The sequence below is a fragment of the Perca flavescens genome, chromosome 7, assembly GCF_004354835.1.
Source record: "Perca flavescens isolate YP-PL-M2 chromosome 7, PFLA_1.0, whole genome shotgun sequence".
In the NCBI taxonomy this organism is placed as follows: domain Eukaryota; kingdom Metazoa; phylum Chordata; class Actinopteri; order Perciformes; family Percidae; genus Perca; species Perca flavescens.
Genome location: NC_041337.1, coordinates 36,403,085 through 36,425,584, shown reverse-complemented (window position 1 = coordinate 36,425,584; position 22,500 = coordinate 36,403,085). Strand labels below are relative to the sequence as shown.

The following is a 22,500-nucleotide window of genomic DNA, read 5'->3' as shown; positions in this document are numbered from 1 at the left end:
CAGGAACATTTTTGAAAAAAGTTCGGGAACCACTGCTCTGTCAGTTTCTGTAAGCCAACATAAAGGAGTCCGACTTCCCCTCTGTCCTCCCTCCCCTCCCTCTCTTCACAGAACCACGAGTTCACAAACGAGATCAACTACAGCGAGCTCTGCATGACGGAGTCCGTGGGCTACAGGACCAGTCGCAGCACCTCCCTGTCCAGCCAGCAGGGGGCGCAGAACAACTCCACCGGCTGCTGCCCGCGCCGCGCCAGGAGGAGAGCCGCGATGCGATTGGCTAACTCCACGGTGTCCGTCAGCCGCGGGAGCATCCAGGAGCTGGACACGCTGCACATCAAAAACACCTCCATAACACCACAAACGTAAGTTTGATGGGTTTTTTTTCGATACTTTTATTAAGTTTTTTATGGTTATGTAAAAATTGTTAAATGTAAAAAACAATTTGTTTAGTGGCCAGTAAAAATTTACTTTGGGCAACTTGAATTTGAAGTGAAGGAGTTCAAGTACCTTGGGGTTTTGTTCGCGAGTGAGGGGACAATGGAGCGGGAGATTGGTCGGAGAATCGGTGCAGCGGGTGCGGTATTACATTCAATCTATCGCACCGTTGTGACGAAAAGAGAGCTGAGCCAGAAGGCAAAGCTCTCGATCTACCGGTCAGTTTTTGTTCCTACCCTCACCTATGGTCATGAAGGCTGGGTCATGACCGAAAGAACGAGATCCAGGGTACAAGCGGCCGAAATGGGTTTCCTCAGGAGGGTGGCTGGCGTCTCCCTTAGAGATAGGGTGAGAAGCTCAGTCATCCGTGAGGAGCTCGGAGTAGAGCCGCTGCTCCTTCACGTCGAAAGGAGCCAGTTGAGGTGGTTCGGGCATCTGGTAAGGATGGGAGGAGGCCTCGGGGAAGAACCAGGACTAGGTGGAGGGAGGTCCAGCTGGGAGGAGGCCTCGGGGAAGAACCAGGACTAGGTGGAGGGAGGTCCAGCTGGGAGGAGGCCTCGGGGAAGACCCAGGACTAGGTGGAGGGAGGTCCAGCTGGGAGGAGGCCTCGGGGAAGACCCAGGACTAGGTGGAGGGAGGTCCAGCTGGGAGGAGGCCTCGGGGAAGACCCAGGACTAGGTGGAGGGATTATATCTCCAACCTGGCTTGGGAACGCCTCGGGAAACCCTGAGTCTGCATCACGCCTTCTCGCTTCCTTCTTGTTTATATTTTAAGTCTGTTTTTCCTCATTGATGAAATCAAATCTCTTGTGTTTGTTTCTCTCCTCAGTCGTTCCAGTCTGAACGCCCAGATGTGTGACCTGAAGCTGAACTGCGGGGATCCAGATTTCAGCGCCGCCATCATCAGCATCCCCACGCCACCCGCCAACTCGCCTGATGAGAGCCTCCCCTCGTCGCCCGCGCCCGTCCCCGGCATCCTGCGCAACACCCGGGCCACCGCCTACACCCACGACAACGTCAAAATCTCCTCCTTATAACCTCCGACCACGCCTGCCACTTCCCCCTCTAAACCCTGCCGACCCACCAGCCAACCTCTCCGTGAACTCTGAACATCCTTTGAACCTCTGATCTTGAAACAAGGGAACTGCAAGCTGAGATTTCGGGGTCTACTCAGATGGATATTTTGAGTACTGCTGGTTTGCTTTCACTTCCTCTAACCATTTTGTGGATTAAAGGAGACAGAATGGCTTTCCGTACAGGAGAGAACCAGCCAACGGCAGCCAACTGGAGCAAAAATCAAAGGCAAGGAATTTGAATAGTTGTTCTCCCGAAGACTTTCCCAAGTCTTAAGGTTCTCCTCCTCATGCATTTTACCTCAACGTGTGTTGGTGTACAATGCATAAGGAGGGTATTTGCCTCCCTTTCACAGTTTTGACCTTTTGAATCTCATTGCACAAACCCCAGGAGAGTTCATCCAGTGGAAAAGATGCCAAGACTCCCAAAGAATGACCCCGAAACCAACTGACAGGTTGAATTTTGCATCCTCCTCACCTTAATCCTTAAGAGGAGGGCTACAAAATGATTGCTGCTGAGGACAACGTTCTTATTTTTAAGTCTAAACCTGGCGTCAACGGAGAAATTGGCCTGTTGGTTTTTGGTGAATCTGAAGGACTGCCGACCGCTGGTCTAATTCATCTGTGATTGGACAAAGAAGTGACGGAGATGATCTGTATACAACCAAACAACCCTCAGCGGCTTCAGAGGCCATGGCTACAACTTTTTGATTACTTTGGATGTTTGTTGTTGTGGTTAAAACAGCAGGTGACGGCTAGCAGGCGTATAGTGTTTGGCTTTACCAAACCAGGATGGTTTCTTTTCTTTTACAGCAACAGACGGGATCAACGCTGCTCAATTGAGTGAAGTGTTGGAGCTCTAAAGGTTTTGTAGGTTTAAAGCCCAACAATGGGTCAAGATGTCTTAGAGGAGGATGAAAATGTAACTCAAATCGAATGGAGTTCGGGAATATTTATGGATGATTTCTCCACTGGCTCTTATTCCGCTGCTGAAGCCACTTCAGGTCACTATTTAGGAAAGTAAGGGAATCATGAGCTAGAACTCTTGAGCTTTTATCCGAGGTTGCAAGAAATGAAAGATTAAAAAAATCTTGGAGGGATGACCCAGACACTGCTGAAACGAATGAATCTAACATGTTAACCGAACTCTGAAAACTGGGTTTAACTGATCTATGCTGAGCCTGAATACTGTTCACACAACGACACTGAGCTGATCTTAATTTTAGGGACTACACCGAGCCGTTCTAAGCAGCGCTGGACCAACATGGTTTTCCAAAATGCTACTGTAGAGAGGACAAAGTTACTCTGGACTGGATTAATCTGGTTTGATGTGGACAAAGTTACTCTGGATTGGATTAATCTGGTTTGATGTGGACAAAGTTACTCTGGACTGGATTAATCTGGTTTAATGTGGACAAAGTTACTCTGGACTGGATTAATCTGGTTTGATGTGGACAAAGTTACTCTGGATTGGATTAATCTGGTCTGATGTGGACAAAGTTACTCTGGACTGGATTAATCTGGTTTAATGTGGACAAAGTTACTCTGGACTGGATTAATCTGGTCTGATGTGGACTTGTCTGGTCTGGCTGTAGCTCAGAAGTGTTCAGACTAGGAACGAAAGCCTTTTACTTTTCAAAATATGCAACATTACTACAAGCAGGAAAATAGCATCAACAAATGAACCGAATAATAATAACAATTATAATGTGTGTGTTATAAAAAACTACAGTTAATTATTGCAGGGAACATATTGTAAAGTAACTAAGAAATGAATTTGTTGTGTGATCTTTTCAGTGAGAGAGAGAAAGAGAACACAACAAGTATTCTGCAATAGATTTTAATAGGGAAAGGGAAATGCAGCACCAGAAGCTCTTCAGCATTCAAATCACGTTTGTCCCGACGCCGTGCACTCTGGGAAGAAACCCGTTATTTTCCAACAAATTCATGAAGGCGGGAAAGATCCACCCACAGATATCAGCATGTTTCAGTATCACTTCAGTCTTATTTATCGGTCATTCTTCCATTCAACCTGTCTTTATACTCCAGAGATTATTGGGCCTCATTCACTCAATATCTTCCTACAATTTTTCTTCAAGTTGTTCTTGAGAAAGTCCCTAAGAAAAATCTACGTCTGATTCATGACATGTTCTTAAACAGCAGAATTATTCGCAGGTGTGTTCTTAGAATGATAAATCCCAATGTCTTCGTAAATTTAAAGCTCGTGCCTGATGCTCCTATGTAGCGTAGGTAAAGGCCCCGTTAATTCACATAAAAGGGCATGAGATGGCAGGGCCGTGTGCAAACTTAGAGAAATGTTGAAAAGACATGGTAAAGACTGTGGAGGCCTCGACTCCGAATTAAAGAAAAACTAAGAAGTTAGCAAAATACGAGACATCGTATTTAGTGCTAAGCAGCAAATAAAACCGATGCATGGAACGCAATTACTAAAAGAGAGAAATATTTCATTATAAATTAAAATGGATAAAAACGGTACAACTTACTTATTTGGCGCAAACATGTCAGCTTCAACATTTTTGAAACTTTTTTTGAAACTTTTTTTGACTGTTTTTTTTTGACATTGTTGCAGGTTTTTTTTTAGTTTTTTTTTCTCAAAGTTTGAAAAAACATTTTAAAAATTTTTTTTCCGACATTTTTTAATTATTTTTTCCAAAAATGTGACTTTATTTTTTCAACTTTTTTCCTTGAAAAAAAAAAAAAAAAAAGTGTATACAGAAACACTTTGTGTACGCCATCGGCCACACTGACGTGAATTCAGCTGCGAGTATTTTGGTGAAGCATTTCCCCCGACCAATCAGAAGCAAGCGTGAGTGAGCGACTCAGAGACGAGAGACGTACATACTGTAACATATTTTGTATCATAAACTTTCACCTGCATCTTCCAATCAAATCCTCAAACCCCAAAAAAAATAATAAAAGATAGGGATGAAAGTTGTCGGGCATCTGACAGGCATCCCTCCGTGCATGAGCCTGGTACAGTAGAAGTAGCACGACTGGGATTTATCGACCATACCTGAGGATTAAAAAATCACAAATGACACAATGTGGGACCTCATCATCCATTCTTTAGCATGACGACTCTATTAGTTTCTCCTGTCTGTCATTTGTTTGTTTTCCTCATCTTTCCCTCGTCCCGAAACTTTTCAAAAACGGAGTGTTTGCACCTCCGAGACGTGTACGTTAGATTACCGATGAAGAATTAAAACAGATTATATACGCAACTGAAGTTCAAAAATAAAAATCATTCAGGCATGTTCCTCGCCAGAATGTAAAGTGTATATGTGTGTGTGTGTGTGTGTGTGTGTGTGTGTGTGTGTGTGTGTGTGTGTGTGTGTGTGTGTGTGTGTGTGTGATGACCAGTCACTAATATGCATGGATACCGTTATAGGTATTTTATCTGTTTTCTCCTGCTGTTTAAAGAGAGTGGAGACTGAACTAGACGGTCTGTTCACTGGATGGATTATTCTCTCTTAATTCAACTCTTTGTCACTGTTTTATCTGATAAAGTACATCTTAAATAACATTATGATTTACCTTGATTTATTTAGCACATGTTAAAAAAAGAGTCACTAACTAAAAACTAACTAACTAACCCCAGAAATCCTTCAGCGAGCTCTGCATGTTGGGTTCCCTACAATTATTTAACAATATACAACACAAAGAGAAAAATAGAAAACATATAATAGTCTCTGAAATGAAAAAGAGAAAGAGGAAAGGAACAGTGTACATAGTTTAATTAGGCTAGGAGGGAAAGAAGTCCAATACTAGCATCTTGGTTTTTCATTAGTTATGTAGCTGTGGCTCCCTTTTATAATCAATAACCCTTAACCCTCCTGTTGTCTTCCCGTCGTTTAAATTAAAACTTATTTTTTTTGTGGTTTTCGACACTTTACCTGATGTTTTGTCAATTTTTTTGTCACTTTTTCCAAGTTTTTGGTCACTTTTTAATGTGTTTGTCCATTTTTTTCCTCAAATTTTTGTCACTTTTTGTGACATTTTTGTCACTTTTTTCAACGTTTATCTGTCTTTTTTTTTTAATGCTATAAAATAGAATAAAACACCCAAATTCCATGAAGAGTGTACTTACTTGTGAAGAGCGTTGCAGGGAACCATCCACGTTATTTTCTTTGTCAATTTTAACCAAATTTCTGAAATATAAACTGTTTGGAAATGGGTCAAATTTGACCCGAAGACACCAGGAGGGTTAAACTACCGTGTACCATGATTGTGCGTGACGGACTTCCTTAAATTAAATTTTATTGTCATAGACACAATGTGCAGGCACACGTGGAACGAAATGTAGGTCAGTGGCTTCAGTGCTGGCAGTGGGCATGAACACAATATTATTAACATTAATCAACAGTATACACAGACTCAGAATTATTGATAAACTCCGTAAGATGTATAAAGAGTAGGAGCAGAAACAGGAACACAGATAGGACTATAAACATGCAAATTATATTATAAACACGTGCAAATGTTGTAAATGTGTGCAAATGCCCAACGCAAGTGTCTTTGCTAGTTTAAGACCGACCCAGTTGTCACTTTCCACAACCGCGCCGTTTAATTAGCAAATGCACCTGCGCCCATCTGTGGTCTTACAGGGAGGTGTGTTCAGGTGCATTCTGGGCGTGCTGGTCTTACAGGGAGGTGTGTTCAGGTGCATTCTGGGCGTGCTGGTCTTACAGGGAGGTGTGTTCAGGTGCATTCTGGGCGTGCTGGTCTTACAGGGAGGTGTGTTCAGGTGCATTCTGGGCGTGTTGATGGCGCAGTGGATATGACACATGCCTTTGGTGTGGTAGACCCAGGTTCGATTCCAGCTGCAATACATCAACCAATGTGTCCCTGAGCAAGACGCTTAACCGCTATCTGCTCCAGAGGTGTGTGACAAAATAATAAATAAAAGCGTCAGCTAAATGTAATGTGTTGGTCTTACAGGGAGGTGTGTTCAGGTGCATTCTGGCAGTTTTGCTATCTTGAGGCAGTGGGAAGCGATGGCACCATTGACCAACAAAAACCTGGTCTAAAGTCAGCAACGCAGCATTTCATTGTTATTTTAACAGAGCATTAGTAAAATGCTCCTAGGCTCGTGCACAGCACACACACTATGCTTGTTACACACACAGGGACACACAGCAGCACACACACACACACACACACGCACACACACACACACACACACACACACGCACGGCAGAAGGTTACAAATAAAAATATTACGGTGCAAATCCTTCATCATAACAGCAATGCTCCAAAGTCCAAACGTGCCTGGCTTTTAAAGGGAATGGGAGATGATCTCTGATTGGTTGATGAATGGGAGATGATCTCTGATTGGTTGATGAATGGGAGATGATCTCTGATTGGTTGATTGCACGTTACGCCAAAAACACACCTCTGATTAATGAAGACACTAAGAACAACCCTTTAGGACCAGGCACCCTAAACACAGACCCTTTTTACCACCGTCAGACTAGCAAAAGTGGATTTGGACACGCCCTAAACACACCTGCTCTTAGATTGATATAATTGGGCATTTAATGGAAATATAAACCTATAAACAGTGCCAGTGGCATTGTTAACATGGCAGAGAATCATTAAGGTGCAGTAACATAAATTTCTACAGATTACAAATTTGTCTTTTTTGACAAAATTATTTCAACTCAGGGTCCATTTACCAGCTTTTTTCAGAGAGTTATAAAGGAATAGCGTTCGCTCGTTGCGATTGAAAGCTCCAGAAAAAGCTAGTAAGTGGTCCTTGAGTTAGAATTGACCCGTAAACAAGCTGATGCAGTAATTAAAACCCTTTTATAATTTTAATTTGGGCTGGAAGTTACTTAATTAATAATGATCTGTTGAGATGATGACCAGCACTTTGTATCCAGTGAACGGATGGTGACGTGAAGTCTCTGAGAGATTGAATGAATGAATGAATGAATGAATTAATGAAGGAGAAAACAACATTAAAGCACAAGAGGTGTATATTCCATCCCACTAATAAAAAAAACAGAAACCAGAACATTTCTTGCCTTGTTTGTTTTTTCTGGACATTCATCTGCTCGCTGTTTGTACATTTATGGACCGATACACCGATTTACATGAGTTTTTTTATTTGTCTTCCAGTCACAGGTCCATCCGAGAGTTTTATTATGTCGTGTTTTCAGGACAGTAAGTGGATGGAAGTGGAGAGTGATGGAGTGGCGCCCTCTGGTGACCAGCACAGTGAATTACAAGTCAGTTAATCTCAAACTGGAGCGGAAAACTGGGGAGGAATGATGTACAACATACAGTACAGGCCAAAAGTTTGGACACACCTTCTCATTCAATGCGTTTCCTTTTTATTTTCATGACTATTAACATTGTAGATTCTCACTGAAGGCATCAAAACTATGAATGAACACATATGGAATTATGTACTTAACAAAAAAGTGTGAAATAACTGAAAACATGTCTTATATTTTAGATTCTTCAAAGTAGCCACCCTTTGCTTTTTTATTAATAAGGGAAATAATTCCACTAATGAACCCTGACAAAGCACACCTGTGAAGGTAAAACCATTTCAGGTGACTACCTCATGAAGCTCATTGAGAGAACACCAAGGGTTTGCAGAGTTATCAAAAAAAGCAAAGGGTGGCTACTTTGAAGAATCTAAAATATAAGACATGTTTTCAGTTATTTCACACTTTTTTGTTAAGTACATAATTCCATATGTGTTCATTCATAGTTTTGATGCCTTCAGTGAGAATCTACAATGTAAATAGTCATGAAAATAAAATGTTGAATGTTTGGGATGAACCTGTTCCTGTCAACCAGTCCTGTCCAAACCATACCAAACCATACCAAACCATACCAAACCATACCAAACCATACCAAACGGGTGTAGTTCATCATGTATTATCTTATGATGTATCCCAGCGCTGTATGCTGCAAAACCTGTTATGTAGATGTCAACCACAAACACACACACACAAACACACACAGACACATACGCACACACACGCACACACACACACACACACACACACACACACACACACACACACACACACACACACACACACACACACACACACACACACAAACACACACCTGTCCATGTGCTGTCTGGATGCTCGTATAGAAACCAGCAGCAGATCTTCAGCTATTGTGGCCTCCATGTTTTCACCACCTGATCCTCAACCGTTGGTGGCAGTCAGGCAACAAGTTGTTATGCCAAACGCCCAATATAACAGAAGAAGAAGAAGAGGAACACGCATCCCGACCATGTGAACGCTGGCAGTCGGATAAACAACGTAACCGACCGGATATTCCCAGGTGGCATGAACGCGCCATTTAACCATCCCTCCTCAGTTACCATGTTTTTTTCAGGAGTTTGCTCACACTAATACATGTAAAAAGAAAATGTATATAGCATTAATTCAGCAAGAAAGTGAACATTTTGAACAAGAATAGGCGTATTAGGTATAAATTGATTTTATTTTCTTTATTTGAAAGTCCGGCCCCCTGAGTGTCTGCTTGGAAAGGTTTGGGCCCTTGGACAAATGTAGTTGATGACCCCTGATGTGAACATTGGCTCACTAAGAACCTGGGAACCACAATCCCAAACTGGCAGTTTGATTTTCTGTGTACTGAATTGTTCACCTAAATTAAACTTCTTTGACTTTTATGAACATCATGTCTTTTTTTAAATATTAGTTTTTCTAAAATTATACTTTAAAAAATCCCAATATATCGCCTTACGCACAGTATTGAAATATATCACAATATATTGAATCGTTACCCATGTATCGTGATACGTATCGTATTGCCCGATTCTTGCCAATACACAGCCCTAGTTTGAATAAAGTGTGTTTTACGATGATAAAAGTCCTGATAATTTACATGGAGTCTGGTGGAGATATGCTGGCTCTATACACGCTAAAAGTCCTGATTATTTACATGGAGTCTGGTGAAGATATGCTGGCTCTATACACGCTAAAAGTCCTGATTATTTACATGGAGTCTGGTGGAGATATGCTGGCTCTATACACGCTAAAAGTCCTGATTATTTACATGGAGTCTGGTGGAGATATGCTGGCTCTATACACGCTAAAAGTCCTGATTATTTACATGGAGTCTGGTGGAGTTTGGTGATGGTGATTTCGAGGCTGTTTCTTTAAAAATACTGACTTCATCCTTTAACCAAATAGTCGTATCTATTTTGATAATCAATTCATCCTTTTAGTCAATTCCAAGCAGAAATGTTAAATATTCACAGCTTCCAGCTTTTTAAACATGAAGATTTAATGCTTTTCTTTGTTATATATATATATATATATATATATATATACACAAAATGTAGTCAGTCAATCACCCAAGTTATTCAGCCAATACACTAACTTTACATTTCGTCTGACATGCATTATGAAATTTGATTAGGAAATGAAAATATCCAGGTGAAATAAAACATATATATAATATATTCCAGACTTTTCAAGGGCCCTCTCTCCCCTTGGGCCCTGGTAATCAGTATCGGTTTTACCCCCAGTCCGACGCCCCTGCACACACACACACACCCACACACACACACACACACACACACACACACGCTGAGCTCTCGTAAAAGGAGCCGCAGCACCATTTTACAACAAATGCCTTATCGCGCTGATGTGACCGAGCCCGACCATGATTTCTAAACATCTGCCCGAACCCGGCCCCTGTCCCTCCCTCTCTCTCTCAAAGCCGCCATGACAGTCTGGCTTTGAATTTCCGGAGAAACCAGACCCCACGTAACGCGTTCGTCCAATCAGCTGCCGGGTTTAATTTTTTGGGACGACAATCCAGATTAGCGCCGCCTGCTGCTATGGAGACGTATCAGGTCTCGTCTCTTCGGTGAGTTCTGAGGAACTTTCTGGACCGACTCGGGGAGACCAATCAGCTGACTGGCTCCACTGCCGAGGGTCGGCCGTCTGGCTGGTGTGTCTGCAGCTTTCAAGGGGTGATAGAATGATTATATAGGGTATTTAACACTGTTCCTTAAGGTCTCCTAATGGGGTATGTAACATTGGTTGGGCTGAAAATTGCCCGGTTGCTATTTTATTGGCCCTTATGCATCCCTGTGTTTTATCCCATTTTGGAACGAGAGCTTTTCTTCCAAATATGGTATGCTCGTGAATATATAGATGAGCTGTGCGCTAGGGTTTAATCCCGGGAAACGGGATTCCCGGGAAATCTGATCAAAACCATTTCCCGTTTCCCGGGAAAAAGTTATGACGGGAAATGGGAAATAAAATAAAATAGTGCGTGTCTATTGTTCTCATACGGTAACGTTGATGCAGGCGACGGTAGCTACGGTAATACAGGCTCCCTAAATCATTACACAGGCTCAATACCTTCATTCATTAAAGACAGGCCTGTCTTTTTGCAGTGCACACTGCACACAATTGTACATTTCTGAGGATCATTTTCTTTAATTTTGTTTGGCCCTGCCCTAATAAAGAAGTATATGACTCATCCTCAACAGCCACAGAATGGATTTCGATAACGTAATGGTTTAGAAATCATTCAGTGGTTTACTTAACCACATTTTGTTAGTTTTTGAAATAGATTTCTATAAAACATTGATTATAGAAGGGTTGCCTAGATTTTGAGAAGACAAGTCCCAGACATCCCACCTGGCATTTCATAATTAGCGCTGCAGCACGCAGCTCACTAGATCACGCAGCAGAATTGATCATTGCAAACTGTGTTGATGATGCTCGCATAAGAAAACAGCTGAGAATCTTCAGTTATTGTGTCTCCATGTTTTCACCACCTGATGCTCTCGGCTACGGCCAACCGTTGGTGGCTGTCAGACTAAAGGTTTTTATGCCAAACGCCCAATATAACAGAAGAAGAAGAACACACATGTCCTATTTACCCTCCAAACTGTCGTTATTCAACTATGACATGTAAAATCAGTTTTGCATTCTGTCACCCCTTTAAGGATGAACAGATACGTCTGTCTTGGAGAGAAGAAGAACTAAGGTATGTTATAGTGAAAGTGAATTATGATAGAGGATGTCTTTTGATTTCCTTAATTATTTTTGCTAAACTGTTGGTTCCTTGATTATGTTCTACACTATTTATTACTTCTTCGTCGTTCTGATTTTCTCTCTCGTTTGATTTGACTGTGAACTGAATACATTTGGAGTGTTGTTCTGCGTTGTCAACCCATTTCGTGAAATGTTCACGTATATTTTAATCTATTAATTTGCGTACATGGTCACGTTTACTCCGGGAGTGACGTAGAAATTACCTGCCGTGAGACTGAGTTCTGTGTGTGTACAGTACGTGCTGCTGATCTTTTTTACCTTCAACTTTATTGAAAAATATATTAAAATATACAGTAGACATACAACATTTAATAAATAAATAAAAAAATCTAATAATTATCCAGAGAAACAATAGTCTTAATAACAAAAACAAAGTGTGAAGAGAGGGATGATTAAACAATATAAATAATACAATATGGAGACAAAACTATATACTTTATTCTCCTAAAACTTCTCCATAGTCCAAAATTCTCAATCTCAGAGATTTAATATAATCCTTAAAAGTGCTGCTGTGTTTCTTTTTTGACAAAATGTAGTTCACAAAAAATCAGGTAAGCAATGATAGCACGTGAACAACAACTGCACAAACTTATAATAATTATTTATTATTATGTAATAAATAATATTATATGTGTATATATATATATATATATATATATATATATATATATATATATATATATATAGAAACATAAGAAGCAATACAAACGAGAAATAAAAAAATATAAAATAAATGACAGACATTTCAAACAACAACAACAAAAAAATAAATAAAAAGTAGAAGAAGACCTAAATGTAGCCTACAGTTAGTCAGAGGTTTCAGGGACAAAAAGCTCTACAGTTTCCACAATTGTACTACTTTTCTTGTTATCCAACGCTCTCAGTGACTTCAGTAGAGATTTAAATTCTATGAGAAAAGGTACAAAAATTAGGAGATGAGTTAGAAAATGTCTGCTTGTGAATATAGAATTTCGCATACAGAATAACAACATGTATTGGATGCGCTGCTGTGCCTCTGCAGCTGGACGTGTGGAGGCAGACACGTCACTTCCTCCCTGCAGAGATCGTCTATTTTTGTGATTTTATGTGTCACACTTCAGATAAACAAAAAGCACTTGAGGAGTTCAGGCTGAACCCGTTTTGGGGCTTTGCGCTGCGTCCGGGTGCAAGACAGGACCCTTCATGGTCGAACGGGTCTTACTCATAGACAGTATATAATGGACCAACAGACCCCGTGTCTCTGGACGGAGACCAGTGAAGGATATTAGAAGCTCTTTTCCGGTGATGGCCAGCTTTACTGAGCAGCCTCCAACTGACAGAGACAACGTAGATGTGACGTGAGCAACCTGTCTGAAAGTGTGAAGTCTTCTGGTAGCTGTGCCGAGAGAAATCTCAATCATTCCCATCTCACAGAGACGGAGAGTGTAGGTATATGTAAGGAGATAACATAGACACAGGCTAATTACTGATCACTAACATGCTAGTTAACATTAGTAATTAAACCTAAACAGATAATGGAAGTCCAAACTGCCTGTGAGCTTCTCCTGTACTATACGGTAATTCCTCTACTGTGTGACAGTAAGTCTCGTGGTTATGACCCAATCGTTAGCCTATTTTTATAAAAGCGTCTGCTACGGAGCCATAACGTGAGCTACAAGGTAATGGAGCCTTTTATACATTGTCGTGTTTCTTTAGAAATAAACAACGGATAAATAGAGTCTTTAAACGCTTCAGATGTAAAGTTATTCTCTGTCAAAGTGACGTAAAAAAAAATGGTGGTCAGTATAATGCTAACAAGAGGTGATCGCTTTGTAGCAACAAAATGGCGCCGTCGGAGGTTCGCGTTCTGAAGCGAAGCGTACCACCGCTTGGTCTTACTCCGGACCAAGGTGGCTACGGCAGACGCCGCTCACAAACCGGATGCTGTATCAACGTATGGTAGGGTGATCAGATGAGAATGGACGAGACTGGGGGGCGGGACGGTGTAACATGAATCTCAAAACTCCGACCAGCTGTCTGTCATGTCTGCGCTTTAGCATCAGCAACATCCAATCTAATCACTCCTTCTGGTGGCTTCCTGCACTTAACATGAATTTGAAAACTGCACCAAAATTATTAATTATTTTTATTCAGAAACCCACCTGTCTGTCCTGTAAACCCGAAAATACAAATAAAAAAACCATTAAAATCATGAACTGTGAACGCCTGAGTTCATGATTTTAATGATTTTTTACTCAGGTGATGACGGGAGCTGCATGCTGCAGGACGACTCAGTTAAAACCCCCCATGACCAGTTTTTAATGTTCAAAAAATCCAAGTTCACTTTCAAAGATGGCTATGGCTATTGTTGTAACCAAATGAAGAAGTGGTACACATAGTGCTGTATACTGCTACCTATAGACATGTCTCTACAGTCTTATTAGTCTTATTACCTATAGACATGTCTCTACAGTCTTAAACATAGTGCTGTATACTGCTACCTATAGACATGTCTCTACAGTCTTATTAGGAGTTAAACATAGTGCTGTATACTGCTACCTATAGACATGTCTCTACAGTCTTATTAGGAGTTAAACATAGTGCTGTATACTGCTACCTATAGAGTCTCTACAGTCTTATTAGGAGTTAAACATAGTGCTGTATACTGCTACCTATAGACATGTCTCTACAGTCTTATTAGGAGTTAAACATAGTGCTGTATACTACTACCTATAGACATGTCTCTACAGTCTTATTAGGAGTTAAACATAGTGCTGTATACTGCTACCTATAGACATGTCTCTACAGTCTTATTAGGAGTTAAATACCGCATGATTAGTTATTTTTTAGCTTGTGCAGCTGAAATTGGCCAGAGATGCTCGGTTGCTATGACAACAATGGCTTTAAGCCGAGTCTGGAGCAGAAAGCAGAGCAGTAGCCTAACGTTAACGTTAATCAAAACCTAATTTTGATGTATCAAACAGTGAGATATATTTGTGTAATATGTCAATAACTGGGTGAATAGAATCCTAAATGTTACTAAAAATGTTACAAAAATCCATCTTTTCTCCGACTCGTAGTATCGTGTGACAAAAAGAACGCAACAACCCCCGCGGGTTACTCGTTTTCCGACACGGATGTGACGCCACACTCGAGCTACTAGTCGCGATTACAAGACAAAGAGAACGCACCGTTATACAACCTCGCAGTAGCCTGAGTTTTTAATTCAACCTGGCTGCCCCCCTGTATCAACAGTAGTGAAAGCTGCAGTAATATAAAGTTATTATTAGCACTTCTGTCTTATTATTTGTGTGTCACTAAATCAGTCGTTCAGACAGGTCATGTCCAACTTCTATCTGTGGACGTGTTGTTACACTGTTTGCATGCACAAAAAAACGGTGTAATGCGTTGTTATCAACTGGTATTGCTAACAATAGCTAACCGGGCTAATGAAAACAATGAAAATCCGACTTTTATTTTTAATATTTTTAATTTAAACTTTATTTCAAATGACAATTTATAGAAATTCAAACATTGCAGTCGGCTACGTAAAACAAATAGGATACAAAAATATATACAAATAATATATGAAAGTGAAAAAGAAAAGTAATAGTCTAAACAGAGGAAAACAAAGGAAACAAAAAGACTAAAATGTTAAAAATAAAGACTAATGCTGCGTTCCAGACACAGTTTTTAACCCGTAAGTTACGACTTCAAGTCACGACTCACGAGTTGGCAGCGTTCCAGGCGAAGTCACAACAAACCCTTCTAGCTAGCAGCTACCTAACGTTGACGTTAGCTATCTAGGTTACTTTACGTTGCCTATTTATGTCTATTTATTTCTACTTATCACTGTTAATAAACGGCGTCTGTACAGCTTCAACAGGGGTCGCCATTGTTGTTTATGTGTGTGTGACGTCAAAAACTGTAACTGGGAAAACAACGATCCGGTACGAGTTCATGTACGGGTTTGACTGCCGTTCCGGGACACTTTCACTGGTAGAAGGTGTTGAAGTTAAAAAGTTAAAACCCGGCTTATGTTTTGAAAACAATGTACTTGCTAGATCTAATCAAATAACTACAGTGATTAGCATTGGTCTGGCTCACACCGTCTGTAGCTTCTAAAGAATTGATGATGTCATGGCTGTTATTTAGCATACTGTAGGAGACTCATTGTCCCCACAGGAAAGGTAACTGTTGAGTTAGACGTGATTAGAACAAAGGAAATGCATATTACTGTGAGTTTTGACTGTCGTTTTCATGTTGTTTTATTAAACCTTTTGCTTAACTTTCAATTCGACCCCAGCCTCTCCTCCTTCCTCCAGAGATCAGAACGAACACGTCTTTTAGCTATTTCTTAACAAAGGTTGTGAAAACACGAGTTACGGGCTGCCTGGAACGCAGCATAAAATCCGACTTTTAAATACAACGCATTCAACTCGGGTATGACGTCATTCTCAGCTCCAGCTTCCGGCTTCCAGCTTCCGGCTTCCGGCTTCCGGGGTAAGTAGAACGCGCCATTACAGTATCCCTGGAAACCGCGGCAGAGTGAGACCTCTTCGCTTCGCTCCACTGTCTCTGCTCAGTGTTTTAGGAAACGTGGCCTTAACAGCAGCAGCATCTGTACATGAATGAGAAACACACAGCGGCTCCAGTCTCCTCCTCTGCCCCATCTGCCAGTCAGCCCTGCCCGCGGTCCCGCCTGAAGAAGCCCGTCTCTGAAGAGAACCATGTCCGAGACAGAACCGGTCCCGGTCGCGGCCGCGGAGGCCCTGAACCTCACCGACTCCAACGGGACCCAGGCGCTCAACGCTTCGGCTAAATTCGTGGCGACTCCGGAGGGCACGGCGCTGGCGTACGGCAGCCTGGTGTTCATGGCGCTGCTGCCCATCTTCTTCGGAGCCCTTCGGTCCGTCACTTGCTCCAAATCTAAGGTGAGAAGGCTAGGAGGGCTCCCGTTACAGCTACGTTACGTTACGGTCACGTTACAGCTAGCTACGTACGGCAACGGCAGTTAACTTTTGGCACAAAAACCACTAGCTAGCTAGGTACGTTTAGGAAAAATATCGTTTTTTTTTTGTTATGACACTCTCGAGAAACGAACACGCGTTTCCTGGGTGAAAGTATTAAAAAATATACACTCATTATAGCCTATATTTTGCGAGATTTTGCGTAACTTCCGACCGTTGCTGTGGCGGTTAGCCGTTAGTCTCCACCGGGAAGCTAACGTTAGTTTAGCTAACTGACCGCTTGATTCAGTCTAAAATAACGTTAATTCAAACTAAACACTGGGGGAAAGCAGGCTACAGCTACATTAACACTTTACAGTAATAACAATGAAGACAAGTATTGAGTGATTGTATTTTAAATGAGCACAAGTAAAGTAGAACTGACGTTAACAGCTGTTAGATATTTTAACGGTTATTTTCAGGGTCTTTTTAAAGTGTCAAAAACTAAAATATTAATGATTTTGTGGTGGTTGCTCCGGTGTTTATTTACAATTGTCTCCCCCCTCCCGCAGTGTGTTTACCGGCTGTCACACTAGTGTGTGTTTGTATGACGTGTACAAGAGGGATTATTTGCACTCTTTGGGGGTTTTTTTTGCGGACATGCGCAGTTGTACCGGTTAGCTTTTGGCAAAAACCACAAAAAACCCTCCCACATCCTCTCTGCAGGGTGGAGGTGACGATGACAGGTGGGAAGTACATTTATTCAAGTAATGTACTCACTGTTTTCCCATTTGTCTGTGTTTTAAAGGTCCCATAACATGGTGCTTTTTGGACGCTTTTATATAGACCTTAGTGGTCCCCTAATACTGTATCTGAAGTCTCTTTTATATAGACCTTAGTGGTCCCCTAATACTGTATCTGAAGTCTCTTTTATATAGACCTTAGTGGTCCCCTAATACTGTATCTGAAGTCTCTTTTATATAGACCTTAGTGGTCCCTAATACTGTATCTGAAGTCTCTTTTATATAGACCTTAGTGGTCCCCTAATACTGTATCTGAAGTCTCTTTTATATAGACCTTAGTGGTCCCCTAATAATGTATCTGAAGTCTCTTTTATATAGACCTTAGTGGTCCCCTAATACTGTATCTGAAGTCTCTTTTATATAGACCTTAGTGGTCCCCTAATACTGTAACTGAAGTCTCTTTTATATAGACCTTAGTGGTCCCCTAATACTGTATATAGGCCTTAGTGGTCCCCTTTATATCTGGCCTTTAGTGGTCCCCTAATACTGTATCTGGAGTCTCTTTTATATAGACCTTAGTGGTCCCCTAATACTGTATCTGAAGTCTCTTTTATATAGACCTTAGTGGTCCCCTAATACTGCTTTGACCAACTGCCACTTTTGCTCGTTCAACATTTTCATGCCACGGGACCTTTAAATGTCAGTTAGAGTCCAATACAAGTTCTGTTTTTGCTGCTGACCGACTCAGATTATTATTCTAAGTGTCTGACAACATTATGAAAGGATCCCTACTAGAGGTCGACAGATTCATCGGTTTTGCCGATTAATCGGCACCGATAGTTGATTGGTGGAACTATCGTTATCGGCATGGATTTTTGCCGATAACGATAGTTCCACCAATGCCGATAGTTTTTCCTGGTTGCGTCCGTTGCTGGAGCGGCTGAGAAGCGCATGCTGTCATTCATTACCCAGTACACAGAGCTGAGAAGGCTCTGCTGGCATCATGCATTACAAAAGCTCCTCTAGAGGCGAAATAAAAACTATCATTGATGCCTCGTGTTGTTTATTTTCGACACGTATTACTGCGCGCTGCACCACGGAGAACACGTGCTGTGCGGAGAAGGCTGACATCAGATGCACGTTTAAAGCATCGACAGCAAAAGGTTTGTTTTATCATTATAAAGTTATTCATTTGTTGAATAGATGCTGCATTAGTAGAGAAAGAACAACACAACAGTATGTTTGTTTGTTTGTTTGCTTTGGCTGAGATGACGCTAAACATTAGCAGTAGGCTAACTAACCTCAAGCGGTTAAAACACTGACAAAAATGAACGCAAGTCCGACCCAAATCGTCCACGATCTGTCTAGTGGCTGCCGCTGGAGAATTGAGATGTGTAGAATCGACAGCGCATTCATTTTAATGCATCAACAACTGCCCGAAAGCACGGTACTAGCGTCATATGGTGGAGAGACCTAGAGAGAGACTGGAGAGAGAGAGAGTTATATGGTGGAGAGACCTAGAGAGAGACTGGAGAGAGAGAGAGAGTTATATGGTGGAGAGACATAGAGAGAGACTGGAGAGAGAGAGAGTTATATGGTGGAGAGACATAGAGAGAGACTAGAGAGAGACTGGAGAGAGAGAGAGAGTTATATGGTGGAGAGACCTAGAGAGAGACTGGAGAGAGAGAGTTATATGGTGGAGAGACATAGAGAGAGACTGAAGAGAGAGAGTGTTATATGGTGGAGAGACATAGAGAGAGACTGGAGAGAGAGAGTGTTATATGGTGGATAGAGAGAGACTGGAGAGAGAGAGTGTTATATGGTGGAGAGACATGAGAGAGACTGGAGAGAGTTTATATGGTGGAGAGACATAGAGAGAGACTGGAGAGAGAGAGAGTGTTATATGGTGGAGAGACATAGAGAGATGAGAGACAGAGAGACTGGAGAGAGAGAGATGGTGGAGAGACATAGAGAGAGACTGGAGAGAGAGAGAGTTATATGGTGGAGAGACAGAGAGAGACTGAAGAGAGAGAGAGATATGGTGGAGAGACATAGAGAGAGACTGAAGAGAGAGAGTTATATGGTGGAGAGACATAGAGAGAGACTGAAGAGAGAGAGAGTTATATGGTGGAGAGACATAGAGAGAGACTGAAGAGAGAGAGTTATATGGTGGAGAGACATAGAGAGAGACTGAAGAGAGAGAGTGTTATATGGTGGAGAGACAGAGAGAGACATAGAGAGATATGGTGGAGAGACATAGAGAGAGACTGAAGAGAGAGAGAGTGTTATATGGTGGAGAGACATAGAGAGAGACTGAAGAGAGAGAGTGTTATATGGTGGAGAGACATAGAGAGAGACTGAAGAGAGAGAGAGTTATATGGTGGAGAGACATAGAGAGAGACTGGAGAGAGAGAGCGCCGGCGCTAGAACAAAGCCGTGAATCAGAGATATATAAAACGTGTTTTCGCCGATCCATCTCTAGAAATGCGTCTGTAGCGAGCATGTCACTATCTCTAACGTTATCCGCATTTATATTTACACGTAACAAATGATATATCCAGCTTCAAAAAAAGTCTAAAAGTCGGAAGTTAGAACGAATGCATTGTGCAAAGAGTGGTTGCTATGGAGACGATGCACAGTGTTGAGTTCTGTTGCTCTGATTGGTTGGAGGTCTATCCAATGAATGCAGAGGCATTTTTTTTTCCTGGTTCTGTTGGAACACGCCCCATAATCACAGCCCAATGGATCGGTTTCAGACTCTCATTCTGACTAGAACCTGAGTAGGACCACGTCAGGCTAGATCTAAACTCTTCTACAGAGAAGAATGGCGTCACTGTTTGGAGATTTGGCATACATTTGGGCCTTTTTTTGAAGAAATGTAAATAGTTTGTCCTTTTTATATGAATTATAATGCTCATTATGTTTATTTTTGCACTGGATGACTCCAAATATGTAGGAGAACTGTTTTAGACAACACACATGCTTGTGTAGCATTGCTGTGGGTGTAATATCAATAAATATGACAATATTATTTAGATTATTGGCAAAAGCGTCTGGACTTTTTTTGAAAAAAATGTATGTATTTTGTCAACTGTTTTATCCCGTATCAATTCTAAATACTATCGGTCGATTAATCGGTTATCGGCAAATACGGCCCAACCTAACTATCGGTATCGGTAAATTCCACTCTCGGTCGACCTCTAATCCCTTCAGAGATAGACCTTTTAGTTAAAGAGTAAGATCCTTTTAGTTTAACATGAAACCGCCCCGAAATCACCATCACCAAACTCAACCAGACTCCATGTAAATAATCAGGACTTTTATCATCGTAAAACGCACTTCATTTAAAGTGGACAGAAACTAAATAAAACTACCAAAAGCCGTCTTGGTTCATCTTTCCACTGTTCCAACAATCACCACTCTGGTTTGATTGAAATAAACCCCTAATTCACCCATTTACATGTGGAGATATGCTGGCTATATACACGCTAAAAGTCCTGATTATTTACATGGAGTTTGGTGGAGATATGCTGGCTCTATACACGCTAAAAGTCCTGATTATTTACATGGAGTCTGGTGGAGATATGCTGGCTCCAAACACGCTAAAAGTCCTGATTATTTACATGGAGTCTGGTGGAGATATGATGGCTCTATACACGCTAAAAGTCCTGATTATTTACATGGAGTCTGGTGGAGATATGCTGGCTCTATACACGCTAAAAGTCCTGATTATTTACATGGAGTCTGGTGGAGATATGCTGGCTCTATACACGCTAAAAGTCCTGATTATTTACATGTAGTCTGGTGATGGGGATTTCGAGGCTGTTTCAGGTTAAACGGAAACAAAATGAAATGCCGTCTTGGTTCCTCCTTCCACTGTTCCAACAAGTTGGTTGTGTTTCTGACAGCTGATCATAATTGAGTACAGGTTTGTTGACATTGATTTGGATATAGTTGGCTCGCAGTGAGAGAGTACGGTGGCCAGCAGACACAAAATTAAAGAAAAGGGAAAGACGATTAAAAACAGACCGAGGCAGGTGTTGTCCCAGGTGTGGTGTAATGGGTTTAAATCCGGCTCCTGAACCTGTTGTTGCATGTCATCCCTCTCCTTTGCTTCTCATCTCTTCATTCTCTCTCTCTCTCTCTCTCTCTCTCTCTCTCTCTCTCTTTTTCTCTCTCTCTCTCTCTCCCCCATCTGTCAGCCATTTTTATAATGCGGTCAAATAACCTAAGCATCTTGAATCATTTGAAGCCTTTAGTTTCCTATTAGGTTGTTTTTGGGCCCTGCTTCCAGTCCTCCTCTTTTGTTTTCCGATCTGATCCCTCTCTCTCCCGTTCTCTCTGTGCCCATCTGTCTGTCCATCCATTCTGTCTGTCTGCCTGCCTGCCTGCTGTAGGAGCTCGGAGAAAATGATTACGATTCTGGGTTCAGAGTGAGTATCAGAGAGCCGCTCATTGCACCAAATACACACACACACACACACACACACACACACACACACACACACACACACACACACACACACACACACACACACACACACACACACACACACACAGCACCAATGCAACACTAAATACATTAAAACTGTGTGCCGTGTACGTGATACAGAAATCACCAGTGATCGGACTGAACCATTTCTTTAGGAAGTGCTCTTAGTGCTGCAACAAGGATCCTTTCTCCTTCCTTCCTTCCTTCCTTCCTTCCTTCCTTCTCTCCTCTTTCCTTATCATTTTGTCTCATCTCCCTGGCTGCATCTCATGGCCCTTATTTTATAACTCCTCAGTCTTCGGCTGAACCAGAAGTTCTGTCCCTCCTCGGTGAAGGCTGTCTCAAAGCTCTTATTTAGGGATCGACCGACATGGATTTATTTTTTTTATTTTTTTTAGTGCCAATGCCAATACCGATTTTATTTCATCAGCCTTAGCCAATGACCGATACAGGCTGCTGATTTTCTTGAGCCAATATTTGGAGCCGATACTGCTTTTGCTCCCTCGATTTACATCATAAAAATGTAAACCCTGCCACACTGGATTTGTTCTCAGAATCTGTCTCTGCCATTTCTTTAAAAAAAATAATAATCAAAAACACAGATCAGTGTCTCTTCTGCAATCATCTTAGTAAAGCCAGTGTGACTGGACCGAGTTGGTCCAAAAAGTTCCTCAGAACACACCGAAGAGACGAGACCTAACACGTCTCCATAACAGCAGGTGGCGCTAACCTGTATTGT

At 41.6% G+C, this 22,500-nt stretch overlaps 2 protein-coding genes across 4 annotated transcripts in view; both read left to right on the top strand.

Annotated features, from left to right (window-relative positions):
- The window catches only part of LOC114558596 (potassium voltage-gated channel, Shal-related subfamily, member 1), a 9,610-nt gene extending 7,633 nt beyond the window's left edge, over positions 1 to 1,977 (top strand). The window contains exons 4-5 of the mRNA XM_028582659.1: positions 112 to 362; positions 1,264 to 1,977. Of these exons, the coding sequence (XP_028438460.1) occupies positions 112 to 362; positions 1,264 to 1,471 (459 nt within the window). The 3' untranslated portion in view covers positions 1,472 to 1,977. The remainder of the gene's footprint in view (positions 1 to 111; positions 363 to 1,263) is intronic.
- Positions 1,978 to 12,996: 11,019 nt separating this feature from the next.
- Positions 12,997 to 22,500, top strand: part of hm13 (histocompatibility (minor) 13) — a 29,959-nt gene continuing 20,455 nt past the window's right edge. The window contains exons 1-2 of one of the 3 annotated variants that reach the window (XM_028583863.1): positions 16,072 to 16,511; positions 21,667 to 21,702. In XM_028583863.1, coding sequence (XP_028439664.1) covers positions 16,308 to 16,511; positions 21,667 to 21,702 — 240 coding nt within the window. In that variant the 5' untranslated portion in view covers positions 16,072 to 16,307. Of the gene's footprint in view, positions 13,023 to 16,071; positions 16,512 to 21,666; positions 21,703 to 22,500 lie in introns of those variants that run through there. The other 2 variants (XM_028583865.1, XM_028583864.1) reach the window with 2 other exon arrangements.